Source organism: Electrophorus electricus, chromosome 1 (assembly GCF_013358815.1).
Source record: "Electrophorus electricus isolate fEleEle1 chromosome 1, fEleEle1.pri, whole genome shotgun sequence".
NCBI classification, from domain to species: Eukaryota; Metazoa; Chordata; class Actinopteri; order Gymnotiformes; family Gymnotidae; genus Electrophorus; species Electrophorus electricus.
Window position 1 is genome coordinate 27,133,618 of NC_049535.1, and position 17,463 is coordinate 27,151,080.

General features: G+C 43.6%; 1 protein-coding gene across 1 annotated transcript; it reads left to right on the forward strand.

The window, feature by feature from the left end:
* Nucleotides 1-77: 77 nt before the first annotated feature.
* smarca4a (SWI/SNF related, matrix associated, actin dependent regulator of chromatin, subfamily a, member 4a) lies at nucleotides 78-15,181 on the forward strand. The gene is made up of 34 exons (XM_035525056.1): nucleotides 78-158; nucleotides 2,550-2,810; nucleotides 3,079-3,211; nucleotides 3,614-4,078; nucleotides 4,532-4,630; nucleotides 4,747-5,002; nucleotides 5,086-5,212; nucleotides 5,335-5,508; nucleotides 5,628-5,801; nucleotides 5,889-6,059; nucleotides 6,158-6,208; nucleotides 6,475-6,605; nucleotides 6,933-6,987; nucleotides 7,123-7,232; nucleotides 7,360-7,507; nucleotides 7,652-7,815; nucleotides 8,049-8,115; nucleotides 8,264-8,374; nucleotides 8,653-8,895; nucleotides 9,110-9,223; nucleotides 9,383-9,490; nucleotides 9,584-9,670; nucleotides 9,775-9,821; nucleotides 9,911-10,077; nucleotides 10,210-10,373; nucleotides 10,565-10,792; nucleotides 11,069-11,146; nucleotides 11,292-11,510; nucleotides 11,781-12,043; nucleotides 12,267-12,372; nucleotides 12,660-12,761; nucleotides 12,907-13,039; nucleotides 13,237-13,376; nucleotides 13,704-15,181. Exons 2-34 carry the CDS (start codon nucleotides 2,586-2,588, stop codon nucleotides 13,734-13,736), a joined length of 4,893 nt encoding a protein of 1,630 aa, XP_035380949.1. The 5' UTR covers nucleotides 78-158; nucleotides 2,550-2,585; the 3' UTR covers nucleotides 13,737-15,181.
* Nucleotides 15,182-17,463: the final 2,282 nt, after the last annotated feature.

Consider the following 17,463-nt stretch of genomic DNA (forward strand, 5'->3'; position numbering starts at 1 on the left):
ATCCACTATGGTGCGTTATGGCAACTAACACAATCAGACAGTAGACTGGGGGTGCGAGAGGGAAAAAAAAGAAACAGGCTGAGCCACTCTTTGTTTCTAGCTAGCTAGCTAGCAGAAGAATACGGGGGAGTCGCCGGCGAAACGTAAATCTACAGACTGTAAGTCATTTATGATTGTTATGATCATCACAGAAAATTTAGATAGATAATTGACTTTTAAACTAAACAAATACTAAAGATGTAATATTAACTAAAGTATTAAAACGATACAGTTTGCCTGGTTAGGAGTCATGGTAAAATGGACATTACATCCTAGCCGCTACAGTGGTGGCGAGAGGGGAATGAATGAATTTTATTTGGAAGTGTAGCTTGAACGAAGGACTGAGCAAAGGGTACAGGAGGCGGGTTGGGTCGATCAGCTTGAAAAAAGAAAGACGTTGGTAGGTTCGGCTTTTGCTCCTCTCTTTAAAAAGTAGCTTTTTATTTAAATAAGCCCTGTCTAAACATGGAATTGGGGGAGGTAAGCATGGCCCGATATGTAGCTAGCTAGTATGGAATACTTTTGTCGTTTATTTGTCGAAATATTCCCACAGCTGTCCACGAACACGCTGTGTGAGCGGCATATAATGGGGCAGAATTAGAGACTTGGCTAGTTTTTCCATAACTTGTTTCAGCACCAATTTGTCTCTATGTATTTCGCTCTCACTGCTAGCTAGATAACGCTCGCTAGCTAAATAGGAACGCGATGAACTTGCTAGACCCTAGCTAAGCTAACGTTAGCTGGCTAGCTTAACTGTTTAGCATTGTCCTGCTTAGCGCATGTTTACAATTGAACAATTGCATTAATAAAATGCTTAGCGACACAAGTCATGAAGCGAACCCGAAGTGCTACTCAGTAGAGGTTTCAGCTAGGACTAGTGAACTAATGAGTGAGCCATTCAAGTTGCCGGCTCACTATCCACCTAGACACAGCGTTAGCAGTTAAGATGTTAGCCAGCTAGCGATCGGTCTACCGAAAATTCTTGCTAGTTAGCTATGCAAATTGACCGTGAAATGATAATGGTTGTGAGTGTTTAAGCTACCTTTTTCTTTTACCCGTCTGAAATAGCTACGGCAATACATAGAAGAATGTTGGGTAGTTTACCTGAACTAGCTATATAACGCTAGCTACAATGGTTAACTTTTGTGAACCCACACGTCCCATTGATTACATGATTTGTTTGCAAATAAGATAAGGCCAGCTAAAGTGATATCAAAATGGGTGTTTACGTGTGGTAATTAAAGCTTTTTAAGTAGCACGCGATATATTTATTCGAGTAACGTTTTTTCGTTTCTTGTTACACATTCACACGACTATAGGTTAGCTAGCTAGGTAAACCAGTTGGTATAACAATGGAGTTATCTACATAGGACATCTCTTTGTACCTCAGTTATTCATATTTGTGTTGTAACAAATGATAAACAGGATTTGGCATCTGAATATTAGTACGGCTGCATATTCTCGACTTGGTTGGGTATAGTTCATTACACAACGTTTTATCCTGCGATCAGTTCGGTGCTTTGCAATACGATAGTATTGCAGCTGGTCAACCTACAATTGACAAGTAAAACGACGCGGCTATATCACAAGCCTGTGCCTAATAACTGTGTGTGTGTGTGTGTGTGTATGTATATGTATATATATATATATATATATATATATATATATGTATATGTGTGTATATGTATATGTGTGTATATATATATGTATATGTGTGTATATATATATATGTATATGTGTGTATATATATATGTGTATATGTGTGTATATATATATATATATATGTGTGTGTGTGTATATATAAAATATTTCAACGTGTGATTAATAGGTTCTTAGCAGAGCAGATAAGATACCTAATATTAGATAGCTAATATTCCAAATTAGATACCAAATATCTAATTGGTGTCTAATTGCTTGCTAATTCTAAATCCTGGGTTGAGCCAGACGTAAATCAGTTGTCTATTTCCAGTAATACCTTAAAAAACACATGAGAAGTATTTTCTGTGGTGAGTTTTTGTGTTTTAAGTTATTTCTGAAATGTTGGAATTCGGACGTTTGTTTCAGATCAAAGAAATTAAATGCCTGGCTGGTTTAATGCTGGTTTAATACCATTTAATAACAGTCTGACAATATACCAAGGCCAGGTATATTACTGTGGGTGAAGCTAAGAAGCCATATTAAAGCAGAAATCATTCTATTCATGGTTGCCATGTCCACAAATTTCCTGTTTACAGTTTGCTCTCTCTAATAAGAATGGTCTTTAAATCAAGTTAAACCACTTGCTAACATAGAACTTTTGTTTGTTTGGCTAACATTGGAGTTAGAAAAAAGATATATGCATCACCAGTGCAAGCAGCTTGATGTATATTTGTAAATCCCCATTCTAAAGTAAAGCTTTACTTTTGTATCTAGATGTCTTCATACTATGTGTTATTATTGTATACATAGTTATATCATGTTAATTGTAACATTTCAAAGAGGGTTTAATTATTATCTGTTTACATGTTTAGTGCTTTGCTTCACTCACTCCTCCTGGTTCTGCTGAGATGTCCACTCCGGACCCCCCCATGGGAGGGACACCTCGGCCCGGCCCTTCCCCAGGCCCTGGGCCGTCTCCAGGGAGCCTGCTGGGCCCTAGTCCTGGGCCTTCTCCTGGCTCTGCTCATGGACTGATGGGCCCCAGCCCAGGACCACCATCTTCAGGACATCATACAGGACCACCACAGGGACCCTCTGGCTACCCCCCAGATAGCATGCACCAGATGCACAAGGTGAATATGGATAAGTGGATATAGTAAATAATGTCCCTTGTTTTTGGTTTTTGTACTACTCTGTTTTGGATTTGTTGTGTTAGTGATATTATCTTTAAATGTGTGATTTGTTGTAATTTGTGTTGACATTCTGATTTTAAATTTGATATGGATTACATGCACAGAGTTAATATTTACATAACCTTTTGGGTGTTTTTACTTTAGAATTCTGTTTGTTGGTGCAATGCTAAATAAACTTCAAGCTGATGTCTACCTTTTCTTTATATAGCCTATTGACAGTATGCACGAAAAGGGCATGGCAGATGACCCTAGGTATGGCCAGATGAAGGGCATGGGCATGAGGCAGGGTGGCCACAGTGCCATGGGACCACCCCCCAGCCCCATGGATCAACATTCCCAAGGTAATTCACTGGCCTGCCATTGGTTAAAGAAATAAACTATTTGCTGTCCTACCAGAATAGGTTGTTTATTAAAGTGCACATGTTTACAGAGGATAGTGTCCAGTAGCATTTTAAACTGAAAAGCAGGAGAAATTCTGCATGATGAGCCTCGACAGCTATAAATAAGTTATGTCAAGATTTAAAAGAAAGCAAATGTGGTGGACACTCAGTGTTTGCTTTGCTTACAACTACACCCAATATTTACATATGAACCTATACTTAGTAGAGATAATTTTGGATCGAAAGTGTAGCTCACATTAACTAAATGTTTTTGTTTTCCATGTTTTGGTTTATTGTATATTTTGTTTATTGTATATATTGTATATTGTATATTTTGTCTGTTTCTTTGACTGGTTACTGCAGGTTATCCTTCTCCACTTGGTGGTTCTGAACATGCTCCAAGCCCTGTGCCCGCTAACGGCCCTTCCTCTGGCCCCATGATGCCCTCGGCCCCAGGTGGCATGCCCATTGAGGGTGGGGACCCTCAAGCCATGGGCCAGCAGAACCGAGCTGGTGGTCCCTCGGCTGGCCCAGGATCGGGGCCCAGTGGCGGGCCCACAGGTGCTGGAGGGCCAGGCGGCACTGGAGGCCCCACACCCTTCAACCAGAATCAGCTCCACCAGCTCCGTGCACAGATTATGGCCTACAAGATGCTGGCCCGGGGACAACCCCTGCCTGACCACCTGCAGATGGCAGTGCAAGGCAAGAGGCCCATGCCAGGCATGCAGCAGGGCATGCCCAATATGCCCCCAACAACAGGGCCTGGATCTGGCCCTCCTGGCCCTGGAGGACCTGGTCCAGCAGGCCCCAACTACAGCAGGCCACATGGTAAAACAGCAGTAGTCATGCTTACATTTTCTGTGATCCTATTGTGACCCAACCTATTCCCACTCTTATTTCTTTCTAATGGCCCCACTATATCCATGCCTATTCTCTTAAACAGCGTTTAAATCACTGGTAGATTTTGTAACTGAGCCACTCCTCTCCCTGAGATCAGTTAACATTCAATGTTTGTCTTGTAGAATTCAGTTACATCAGTATATAGCAATGGCCAACTAAAATGACTAGCGATCCTCGCCAGTGTGTTATATTTGCCCAAATGTCCAGCCCATGGGACTGTGTGCACTGGTATGTTTGAGAGATTCTGGCACTGCTAAAGATTTTATCTTGCCCTTCACTTGACTGTTTCAGGTGCAGTTCTAAGATGAAGCTGTTAAGACCTTAAGTATAATGATGTGTTACGGGGATAGAAACAACAGGCTGTATGTGCTCCTCTTGCAGGAATGGTAGGACCCAACATGCCTCCTCCAGGACCATCTGGAGTTCCCCCTGTTATGCAGGGACAGCCTCCCAACGGACCGCCTAAATCATGGCCTGAAGGTGAGGCCCGTAGTTGTTCTATATTTGTATTCAAATACTTCTGAAACATTTCCTGTGTATTTTCAGGTATTTCATATTGTGTGTTTGTGTGCGCGTGTGAATGCGCATATACTCAGGACCCATGGTGAATGCTGCTGCTCCAGCCAGTGCTCCTCAGAAGCTAATCCCACCCCAGCCCACTGGTCGGCCCTCCCCTGCCCCTCCCTCTGTCCCTCCAGCTGCATCTCCTGTATTGCCGCCTCAGACCCAGTCCCCGGGGCAACAAGCCCCACCTCCACCCATGATGCTTCATCCAAAACAAAACCGCATAACACCCATCCAGAAGCCTAGAGGCCTTGACCCTGTAGAGATCCTGCAGGAGAGGGAGTACAGGTGAGACAGAGAGATTTTTGTGATTAGTATTCTTGCACTCTGGTTTTTGAAACCAACCTGTAACTTTCGCTTTTCTCCTCTAGACTGCAAGCACGTATAGCTCATCGTATCCAGGAGCTGGATAACCTTCCTGGAGCTCTGCCTGGAGACCTGAGGACCAAAGCCAATATTGAGCTGAAGGCACTGAGACTCCTCAACTTCCAGAGACAGGTACCACACTGCCATGACGAACTTAGCAAATCGGAGTCTCATGAGAATAATTGCCCTGTCCTGTCACCCATCCCTGTCTAGGACTGTTTGTAGGCTATGATTGTGGTCTCTCTCCCCTACAGCTCCGACAGGAAGTGGTGGTGTGCATGCGTCGTGACACAGCACTGGAGACGGCGCTCAACGCCAAAGCGTACAAGCGCAGCAAACGTCAGTCATTGCGTGAGGCCCGGATCACAGAGAAGTTGGAGAAGCAGCAGAAGATCGAGCAGGAGCGCAAGCGCCGTCAGAAACATCAGGTACAAGATTGTTTTAAATCACTTCAGTTACAGGTTTCACTCAGTAGATGAAAGCAAACTTAACACAATGGTCATTTGATGATGGAATTGTTTTTTCGTTTCCCCTCCTCCTCCTTCAGGAATATCTGAACAGTATCCTCCAGCATGCAAAGGATTTCAAGGAGTACCATCGCTCCATCACAGGAAAGCTCCAAAAGCTGACCAAAGCTGTGGCCACCTACCACGCCAACACGGAGAGGGAACAGAAGAAGGAGAATGAGAGGATTGAGAAGGAGAGAATGCGGAGACTAATGGTGAGGACACACACCTGTGCATGCAAGCGCATGGCGACACATGACGCACAAATTCATGCTCGCCTCTAAATAACATGTCTTGGCCAGGCTGAGGATGAGGAAGGTTACAGGAAGCTGATTGACCAGAAGAAGGACAAGCGTCTGGCCTATCTGCTGCAGCAAACCGACGAGTATGTGGCGAACCTCACTGAGCTTGTCCGTGCCCACAAGGCTGCACAGGCCCTCAAAGACAAGAAGAAGAAGAAGAAGAAGAAAAAGGTACAACTCCCTTCTGTGGATAACAGGCTGCTCACATTCTGGAAGCTTCTCCACTGCTCCCCACAGTGATATTGATAAATGTTTTTGGCTTGTTATAGAAGACAGAGAATGGTGAGGGTGGAGCACCTGCACTGGGTCCAGATGGAGAGGTAAAACTAAAACACACTCGCACACACTCCATCCTTTAAACATGGTAAGGAGCATGAATACTGAAGGTTTTGTAAATTGTTTCTGTCAAATGGAGAGTTTTTAAATTCACTGTGCAAGTTCCTTGCCTTGTGGGAAGGTTTCATTATTTCCACTGCTGTATTGTTTATATCTATTTGTATATGCTTGTGAGTGAAGTGCCCACTAGAAGTGTGCTGTGTTAAAACATTTACGCCTGCCTAACAGACATTTGTCCCATGTGCCGTAGCCTCTTGACGAGACAAGTCAGATGAGTGACCTCCCAGTGAAGGTCATTCATGTAGACAGTGGCAAGATCCTGACCGGAGTGGACGCTCCAAAAGCTGGCCAGCTGGAGGCCTGGCTAGAGATGAACCCTGGGTGGGTGTGAACAAGGGGGTCAATCTGCGACATCAGTTTCCATGTGGACATTAGTTTGCCTAAGGTTCTGAGAGGTTTTGTCTGTTTGTTTGTTTTTGAATGTGTAGTAGTGTTTTTGTGTGAGTGGTCTTTTTTTCTTGATGTGCTGGTGAAGGTGTGGACTCTATTGCATTGAAGTTAAAGCACAAGCATTTGTAACCCAGCGCTTAATTATTGATACCATCACCAATACATTGCTACATACAGTATGACCTCTTTTTCTTCTTTGTTGCACTGTGGTTAATGGCTGTTTTGAAAGAAATGTAGTCATACGTTTGTCCTTTGTAGGTATGAGGTGGCCCCACGCTCTGATAGTGAAGACAGTGGTTCAGAGGAGGAAGAGGTACTAAAGTGCGCGTGTGTGTACATGTATACACACATACATGCAGAAACTGCTAATCACAGTGCCTGTAATCTTGTGACTGTGTGTATGTAGAGAGAGATGTGCAGTTCCCTGACCTCTCTCTGAACTCTGCAGGAGGAAGAGGAGGAGCCACAGCCTGCCCAGACACCAGCAGACGAGAAGAAGAAAATTCCAGATCCTGACAGCGAGGACGTGTCCGAGGTGGATGCTCGCCACATAATTGAGTGAGTAACTAAGCACCTTCATAGCCTTGGAATACATTCCTTTCAGTCTGTAGTGCAGCATGCATATGGTATTGGTGTATCCTGGAGGTGGAGGTAGTTCTAAGTCTCCTGCCTGGCTCCCCTAAAGGAATGCTAAGCAGGATGTGGATGATGAATATGGTAGCGCTGCGTTTGCCGTGGGCCTGCAGTCCTACTACTCTGTAGCCCACGCCGTGACTGAGAAGGTGGACAGACAGTCCTCCCTCATGGTTAATGGGACACTTAAGCAATACCAGGTAATAGCACCCACAGAATGAGAAGCATCATCTTATTCAAACTTTATTACTATGCCAACAGAGTAACTAATTCACTTTCTCACGCTTTCCCACTCCTCCAAACCCCCCATCTATCTGTCTCCCATGCCCCCCTCTGTTTAACAGATTAAAGGACTGGAGTGGCTTGTGTCTCTTTATAATAATAATCTGAATGGCATTCTTGCTGATGAGATGGGCTTGGGAAAGACCATCCAGACCATTGCACTCATTACCTACCTCATGGAGTACAAGCGTATCAATGGGCCCTTCCTCATCATCGTCCCACTCTCGTGAGTCTGACTTTCTCGCCTGTCCCTGTTCTCCCTCTCTTTCTGTCTATCTATCTTTGCATTTCCTATGCATTAAAGTGCTCCCACATGGGAATTTGTGTGTGTGTGTGCGTGCTTGATGTAGAGTGTCTGTTAGGTTTGCTAGTTTATATTAAGCCCAGCATATAATAGAATCCAGAAACTGCCTATCCCTTTTTTGTTCTGATGCCATCATCAGTGTTTTCATTCCACAGGACTCTGTCAAACTGGGTGTATGAGTTTGATAAGTGGGCCCCATCTGTGGTAAAAGTTTCATACAAGGTAATTAAATCTGTTGGGCATTTTCAAAAATAAAAACCACAGGGCTGATGTATCTTGCAAAACAAATGGACCTGGTGACCTCTAAATGGAAAAGAAGTGAGGTGTGTGTTTATCTGAGTGAAGTTGTTTCCTGTGGTCATCTCCTCAGGGATCTCCCGCTGCTCGCCGTGCCTTCGTCCCCATCCTGCGCAGCGGCAAGTTCAATGTGCTGCTCACCACCTATGAGTACATCATCAAAGACAAGCAAGTGCTGGCCAAGGTGGAGCCAGCGGCCCTTATCTTCACACCAGAGTAGAGCAAATGTAGAGATGGGAATGTGTTAGCTGCATTCTCCTAGAATAGAAGGGATATTGGTTCATTTTAAGTTGAGGTTTTCCAGAGTTAGCTTTGTCATTTTAATCGCTCTTTTATTTATTTATTTATTTGGTAGGGTGGAGGTGTTGAGACTTCATTTTAGGATGGTTTGCATCCTCTTTTGGATAGGATAAAGACATTTCGGAAGAATTCATTTCATGTCATGTACTCCCTTTCTCTCAGATCCGCTGGAAGTACATGATCGTGGATGAGGGCCACCGGATGAAGAACCACCACTGCAAGCTGACGCAGGTGCTGAACACACACTACCTGGCGCCCCGGCGCCTGCTGCTTACGGGCACGCCGCTGCAGAACAAACTGCCTGAGCTCTGGGCCCTGCTCAACTTCCTGTTGCCCACCATCTTCAAGAGCTGCAGCACCTTCGAGCAGTGGTTCAACGCGCCCTTCGCCATGACCGGCGAGAAGGTCCCGTTTTTCACTAAACTTTCACAGATGAAAAGAGAATGCTTGTTGGCAAATGTGTAGCAGCTTTGCTCTGATATTAGATATTGTGATATTACAGTTCATGTTGTTGATTCTGCAAAGTTCTGGATCTCAAGCATGCTCCTGGGCAGCTGAGTGTTTGGTTAGTGACCAGGACACTGAGTGCCTGCCCCTGCCCTTTCCTCTCACTCTGCAGGTGGACCTGAATGAAGAGGAGACAATTCTCATCATCCGCCGCCTGCACAAAGTGCTCCGCCCCTTCCTGCTCAGGAGGCTTAAGAAGGAAGTAGAGGCCCAGCTGCCTGAAAAGGTATGTCGCTTGCTTACACACACACACACACACACACACACACACACACACACACACACACTTTCATTCAGTTTTTGAACTGTGACAATTTTCTCTGTGTATGTTTTGTGAAATTCCAGATTATCTGATGTTGAGCTGTGACTGTTTCTCTGTCTCTAGGTGGAGTATGTGATTAAGTGTGACATGTCAGCTCTGCAGAGAGTACTGTACCGGCATATGCAGGCCAAGGGAGTCCTGCTCACAGATGGCTCAGAGAAAGACAAAAAGGTAATGTTATGGTTGACCCGTTTCATCAGCGCAGTGGATTGGCTTATGCTGAACACTAAAGTGGGGTAACATCATTGATTATATGTACTGCAGGGTAAAGGAGGCACGAAGACACTGATGAACACCATTATGCAGCTAAGGAAGATCTGTAACCACCCATACATGTTCCAACACATTGAGGTAATACAAACATATCTAGCATCTTTGCTTCTGTTGCTGCTTGTTTATTGGATGAGCCTGACTTTTGGCCTGTAAAACCACATTTCTTGTGCTTGGGTTTTTAGGAGTCCTTCTCTGAGCACTTGGGCTTTACAGGAGGTATTGTTCAGGGGTAAGCACAATATTTAAAGTGCTCTTGTTGAACAGAGGTTTCAAATAAAGGTCTACCTACCAACCAGTGCATTTCCGCTCGCTGTCCAGGCCAGACCTATATCGGGCATCTGGGAAGTTTGAGCTCCTAGACCGCATTCTGCCCAAGCTCCGTGCCACCAACCACAAAGTCCTGCTCTTTTGTCAGATGACCTCCCTCATGACTATAATGGAGGACTATTTTGCATACCGCAATTTCAAATACCTGCGTCTGGATGGTGAGTGCACCCCTCTTTCTGCCTCATGCCTTTCCAATTACCTGACACAATCTAGCTAAATCAAATCTGTTCTATGCTACCTAAGATCTTTTTCGAGCTTAAATAAATTTGTGTGCGTGCGCGTGCGTGTAGGAACCACTAAGGCTGAGGACCGTGGCATGCTATTGAAGAACTTTAATGATCCAGCCTTTCAGTACTTTGTGTTCCTGCTGAGTACCAGAGCCGGAGGCCTGGGGCTCAACCTGCAGTCTGCTGACACTGTCATCATTTTCGATAGCGACTGGAACCCCCATCAGGTAAGCCAGTTACTCAGTGGGGCGAGAGAGAGAGGGGCCCCCTGACGTTAACTTTGTACCCCTTAGGTTCCCTTCTCTCTCTTCATACATTCCTGTTGTGAGCTCACTTCCTCCTGCCTGCATTTTTCTTCCTTTCACTCCTCAACTCTGCCCCACCCTGTTCTCCTAACTCCTCCTCTGGTGTCTTGCAGGACCTGCAGGCCCAGGACCGCGCCCACCGCATTGGGCAGCAGAACGAGGTACGCGTGCTGCGCCTCTGCACTGTCAACAGCGTGGAAGAGAAAATCCTGGCTGCAGCCAAGTATAAGCTCAATGTGGACCAGAAGGTCATCCAGGCGGGCATGTTTGACCAGAAATCGTCCAGTCATGAGCGCCGGGCCTTCCTGCAAGCCATCCTGGAACATGAGGAGCAGGACGAGGTGCAGTCTCCTTTCTGCTGTGGCTGTTATATGCTGATCCATGTGCTACAACTACCCAAAACATATTTATAATTAATATGCCAGCTATTTTTTGTGGGGTGGGAGTATCTAGGTGGCAACTGATGATATCCAAAATAAAGTCAATTTTAGATGATAGTGGCTTCTTTTATGAATAAATTGTTCCTTTCCATTGATTTTCCTTGACCACTGGCTTAAACAGGCTTCCTTGTTTCCTGATTTGTTTTTTTGTTTTGTTTTATTTCCCGCTCAATGTAGGAGGAGGATGAGGTACCAGATGATGAGACCGTCAATCAGATGATAGCCAGAAGTGAGGAGGAGTTTGATCACTTCATGGTAAGTGTTTCAACTCGCTAACATCCATTGTGGCTCTAACATCAGCTGACCCAGACTACACCTGTCTTTGTTTTGTTCAAACTCTGACCATGTTCTTCTCCTCTACCACACTCATTTGCATTCTTTTGCCCTGCCCTCCCTGAAGCGGATGGATCTGGACCGGCGCCGTGAGGAGGCGCGCAACCCCAAGCGCAAGCCCCGGCTCATGGAGGAGGATGAGCTGCCCACCTGGATCATGAAGGACGACGCCGAGGTTGAGCGACTCACCTGTGAGGAAGAGGAGGAGAAGATGTTTGGTCGCGGCTCCCGGCAAAGGAAGGAGGTTGACTATAGCGACTCACTCACAGAGAAACAGTGGCTAAAGGTGAGTGGAAAGAATGGGCAATTGTCTCCATCCCACTGCTGATCTTTTCCCTCAGGTTTTGCCTACTTCCTTCTGATTAGATACTTAGATGGAAGAACCTCAGTAAAATTGAGAGTTCTGTGTGGAATGTATATAATTCAGTTATGTTTTCAGCTGTCATGCTTTTAAAGATTCATTGTGCTTTGTATTGCATACACTATGCCTGCAGTTTTTAAACTACTTTGTTTAAATACCTTTCATAGACATTGCACGCTCTCTCTTCTCTCTCAGGCCATAGAGGAGGGCACACTAGAAGAGATTGAGGAAGAAGTGCGGCACAAGAAGACGACTCGGAAGAGGAAAAGAGACCGGGACATTGACCCAGGCCCGGCCACACCCAGCTCCAGTGGTGGGCGGAGCAGAGATAAGGATGATGACAGTAAGAAACAGAAGAAACGGGGCCGACCTCCTGCAGAGAAACTTTCACCCAACCCCCCTTCCCTCACCAAGAAGATGAAGAAAATTGTCGATGCCGTCATCAAGTATAAGGACAGGCAAGTCATATCAGCTTGCTAGACTTACCAATGATGTCTACTGTTTAATATAGATGATTAGCTAATTTGCCAGATTGATTAGGGTAGTACAAGTACTGTGATTTGTTGAGTATGTCCTGAGTCACAGATGTAGTGTTCATGTTGAGTTTAGAGTTTTCTCCCAGGTCCTTATGTTTGGACTTGTATAGTGTGCTAAGTCTGTCTTGTTTGCTGTCAATGATAGCAATGGCAGGCAACTGAGTGAAGTCTTCATCCAGCTGCCTTCTCGCAAGGAGCTGCCTGAGTACTACGAGCTCATTCGCAAGCCCGTGGACTTCCGTAAAATAAAGGTACCTTACAGGTCCACCAGCTGGTACTGAACTTGCATGTGTGTTTGTGCATTTGTTTTTCTTTACCCAATAACAAAAAAACCTGTAAGTGGTTCTAAGTAAAAATACAGCTTACAACTTAAATTTAAGTTACTACGTTAGAAAATTGACAGCATTACATGGACTGTAACCTTTTAGATTTAATCTGTTTTAAGATTAATGGATTCAAGCATGCATACATCAGCAGTTTCTACAACTGTGTTGGATAAACCATACAGAGGTGTTGGTGTGTGTGTGCACGTGTGCAGGAGCGCATTAGGATCCACAAGTACCGCAGTCTCAACGACCTGGAGAAGGATGTCATGCTCCTCTGCCAGAACGCTCAGACCTTCAACCTGGAGGGATCGCTGGTAAGGGTCTCCACTGCAACGTGAGCCATGAAGCAAACGTGCTTCTAAATAGCTACGCTGCGCTCAGGCTCAGCATATCACAGCACATAGGCAGGAAGAACAGTTTCCCCCAGCCTGCTCAGTGTTTTGTGACTGTGTGTCTCAGATCTATGAGGACTCCATTGTGCTGCAGTCTGTGTTCACCAGCGTGCGACAGAAGATTGAGAAGGAAGAGGACAGTGAGGGGGAGGACAGTGAGGAAGAGGAAGAGGAGGCAGATGAAGGGTCAGAGTCTGAATGTGAGCAACCTCTTATTCCTAGAGAAAGAGATAATATAAGAGTATATATGGGCCAAGGAGTGGCATGAAGTGTGTGTGTGTGTGTGTGTGTGTGTGTGTGTGTGTGTGTGTGTGTGTGTGTGTGTGTGTGTGTGTGTGTGTGTGTGTGTGTGTGTGTGTGTGTGTCCGTCCGTCCGTCCGTCCGTCCGTCCGTCCAGCGCGCTCGGTGAAGGTAAAGATCAAGCTCAGCCGTAAGGAGAAAGCTCTGGAAAGGGCCAAAGGCAGGCGGCGCACTGGACGAAGCTCACGGCCAAAACCTGTGGTGAGCGACGACGACAGCGAGGAAGAGCAGGAGGAGGTAACACTCACGTGCTTATCCATAGACACCCACTGGGGTCACACACGTGCTTATCCATGCACAACCAATGGAGGTGCACACACCGACGTACACGCATGCTTATCTATAAACACGCACTGGAGTCACACACCCGATTTATATTAAATTACATGCTCACAATGGATTGAACCTTCTATTAAATGGTCCATTTATATTATCCACCGCATAGATAATTTTGTTTTCCAGTCAGTAAAATACTGGGAATTGTAATGAAAGTGTGTGTACACAGGTACATGCTAGCAGTGCTAATCTTCTTTTTCTCCATGTTGCTTGCTTTTGTTCTCACAGGAACGTTCTGCTAGTGGCAGTGAGGAAGATTAAGTCTGCAGCTTGATCAAATCTTCCTTTTTCTCCTCACTTTGGAGAACCTGATCTGGACATCATTTTTACTGTAGACCAGACCAACCCAGTGATGAAATCTAGTTTTACCCTAGATCTTTTGTTTGGGTGTTTTTTTTTGTTGTTTTTTTTTTTTTATTGACAAATTACATCCAGAATGATTAAATGTCAGTTTTTTGCAGACACAGTTAAGGCCCAGTCCCTGACTAGGAAGTCTTTTTAAAGGAGGATCAGCAAAAGCAACCCCTTAATCCTGGATGCAAAAGCAGACACTGCAATTTAAGACCAAGGAAAGACCCCAGTATCACATTTTAAGCAGGCATTCCTATTTTTAATATCTGTATGCGTGTTTTTAGATGGATTGCTTTTTCATTATGACCTCTGTCATTTTGTGAGAAGTGTACAATAGTTGCTGGGGTGGTTTTTTTTTTTTGTTTGTTTGTTTTTTTGTTTGTTTTTTTACACGCTTGCTCCAGAGTGCGTCTCCTATGAGTGTGAAGAAAAAGCACAGTGAATGGTTTATTCTGTCAGTGTTTTTTCTCTTGTCCTGTCTGTTTCTTCCCTGAGGTTAATTTAAGAATATTAGCAGGATCAAGGTACGTCATCCCATGTTGAGCTCCATTTGGCTAAAGAGGGGAGTAGAGCTTAGAACTCAGTACTGTGTCGGTGTCACTGGATTTCAAAAACAATAAAGGCATCTCTCAAATATTTTCTCTGGACACATGTAGATTTATTTGTCTCCAGTTGGTCTCCATGCAACAAGCTTGGTGGGTGTTTTTATTGCTGCTGTTTTTTTGCTTTCATAATAGTGTTTTATCTTAGAAGGAAGGATGCATTATACATGTTGAAGCTGTTCTGCACCGATGAGGCCAGAGTTTTGTTTTGTTTTTTGTTTTTTTCCCTGACCATTTTTAGTATTGGAGCATTAACCATACGTCTGGTTAAAACTAAAAGCAGTATGTGAATGTTGGTCTTTGCACTTGACTGTTTCCCTATTTCCCTGCATCAGCATGTGGTAGACTTATCAGTGACCCGATTAACGTAACAAAAAGAAATTTACATTTAGCAGGTTGTTCCCAGTAAAAACAAATGCACATGCGTAGGCTCTCGGGGGACAGAAGTACAGCCTGCATGCATTTATGCTGTAAATATGTTTTTAAATATGTTTAATAGAGTGAACTTGATCACATATTTGTCAGCAATATGTCAAATATTGCATCTGTTTCTCATATTGGCTTCTGCAAATTTGACACTAGGTGGTGCTCTCATTCAAGAGGAATATAAGTACATTTATACTCATATTTTTATGACATTTTTATGGAATATTTTAAAATTCCCTAAAGAGACAAGGATTTTGCAAATTATTTTTATGTTGATGTGACTGTGTCAGGCTGTGTTACACAATAACAGCAGTGTAGTAAAAAAAAAAAAAGGTCTTGCGCCTGACTTCAAAAGTCCTCTTCATTTGGATGAATGTCCAAGTGGCTTGTAAATCTAGTGTTTGTGCTAGCTATCCTGGCATCACCTAAATTGCTGTAGCTCATCCACTCACTTGCACATGTGGGTGTATTCTGAATGTTCAAACCTGCACTAAATGTTTTACAATTCAATACATGCAAAAACAACCAAGTAGCATGGTGTTTTCATCAGCTCAGAGGTCATTGTCGATATTCGTGACTGAAAGCTCAAGGGACACTGACCTGGGGAGGTTTGACACTTGTTAAGCAAACCTGAGAAAGCAAATTTTGCTCTTCCAACATCTGACAATCAGCTCAATCTGATCAGCATAAACATGAGCTAGGCTGTGAAATGAATGATGCAGATCATACACAGTCATAGTTGTATGATGTATATAATTATATCTTTCTGTGTATATTTAAATTGTCTAAGCAGCTGTAACTGGCACCATCAAGGACACATTTATTTGGTACCTTTTTTTTATTAGCTGCTTGTGTCATTGTAGTGCTTTTGTAGTGCCCCATTTTTAATGTTTTCTTGCCATAGGACAGGAATGGACCTACCTCAAGATCAACAAGGAATGTTATTTTTTTGTAACCTATGCTTAGCCAAACAAAGTTGAGGGAGTTTGATTCAAATTATCATTTTTTTTTAAATTGTTTTGGAATAGTTTTTATGTACTATTTTCCACATTTATGCATTCTTTGAGAATATTTGCAAAGGGGATTCTCTTTTGCTTTGCAGAAGTGCCAATGACTCTGATGCTTATTTCATAGCTTAGTAATATTTTCTTCTTATTCTCTATTTACTCACACATGGTACCTAGGCCGTTCATGATCACAGTTAACACAAAGTAGGCCTTGCATGTAACGCCTGGAAATGTGAGGGAGCCCCTTCTCTCTGACACACACCATCTGCAGCTCCAGGCTTCTGTTTCTGCACTGAAGGGGCACTCTGGAGAACTCCTCTTCTCTGGACCACTCCCCTTTCTGTGGTGTTTTCAGTTTGTACTTTGTAGTTTTACAGTGTAATTCTCCTCCAAAATACAACTGGTGGTATGTTATTGCACATGCACAAATATATAAAAGCCTTGTTTAAAAAGTACTGTGTAAATCATGTCTTCTTTTGTAAGGCTGAAATAAAACAGATTGTTCCAACTTCACCTTTGCAGAAAAGACAACGGCTTTCAAAATGGTGGTAAAGAAAAATATCTCAGCTGTTAAAGGTTGGGTGAGAACCTGCAATTGTTCCTGTTCGTTTAGCAATCTTGATGCTAAAAAAATCTATTTGATAATTTGTACTGTGGTTACACCTTACTGTTTTTTCTCTGCTGTCATGGGCTGAATTATGTGAGCGTAAGAGGCCACTTTCATGTGTTATTTACTATGTTCATCATTTATATTCTGGTTCCTCCTTGTCATTTAACACACTACTTTGTTCTGTATGGTAATGTTTTTGACTGAGCAGAGCAGTGTTTTAGAACTCCACATGCAAATGGCAGGGAGGTGGTCAGTTTGTTATTCATTTATTCACCAGATATCTTTAAGGTCTTCCAATGGCTGACATGTATTTTGTTTAAAGGGACAGCATGTGGATACATATCATGCGACCTGACGTTTCTTTCAGAGATGTGTAGGGAATGATGCAAGTCTTCATTTCTAAGTGTTCCTTAGCCTATATATACATGGAAACCTAATATACTGTTGCATTCAGTCATCTCAGACTAATATTACTTTTAAGAGCTAGGTATTATTAGTATCCTTAAGCAGACTCTGTAGTCTCTGTGTTTTGTTCAAAGCTGCTGTGATTCTTCTCTTTCCTGTGAGTGTTTAAAACCAAACCATAACCAGGGAGCTTCAGAACAGTTAAGGGGTGGTTAGGATTATGCCTTTGAGGAACAGGGAAATAGAAGAGACCAGTGTTTGATCCTTAGAAGAACAGTTCAGAATAACGTGTAATTTACACAGTTTCACCCTTTCCTGCGATGTAATTAGTCAACCAAAACATATTTGGTCATGTTAATCCAAATTTTGCTTCTTCAGTTTTGTGCTGGAGAGGTCAATATAGTTAACCACGAATGGAAGCTTATGCTCACAACCTAGCACATGTCAAACCCATGTGTGATAATCCTCCATGTTGAGTTAATTATGGACAAGCGGGTGTTAAGTATGTAATAAAGTGTCAGAAACCAAATAAGCAGGTCTGTTTAAGATGATTTAATGGCTCAATGCAGTTAACTACGCATGCTTCA

Excerpts from the sequence above, each read along its gene's own strand:
- smarca4a (XM_035525056.1), top strand. The coding sequence starts at position 2,586 with ATGTCCACTCCGGACCCCCCCATGGGAGGGACACCTCGGCCCGGCCCT. Across the intron at positions 2,811-3,078 it reads GCATGCACCAGATGCACAAG|CCTATTGACAGTATGCACGA; the intron begins GTGAATATGGAT and ends TTCTTTATATAG. Across the intron at positions 5,802-5,888 it reads AGAGAATGCGGAGACTAATG|GCTGAGGATGAGGAAGGTTA; the intron begins GTGAGGACACAC and ends TGTCTTGGCCAG.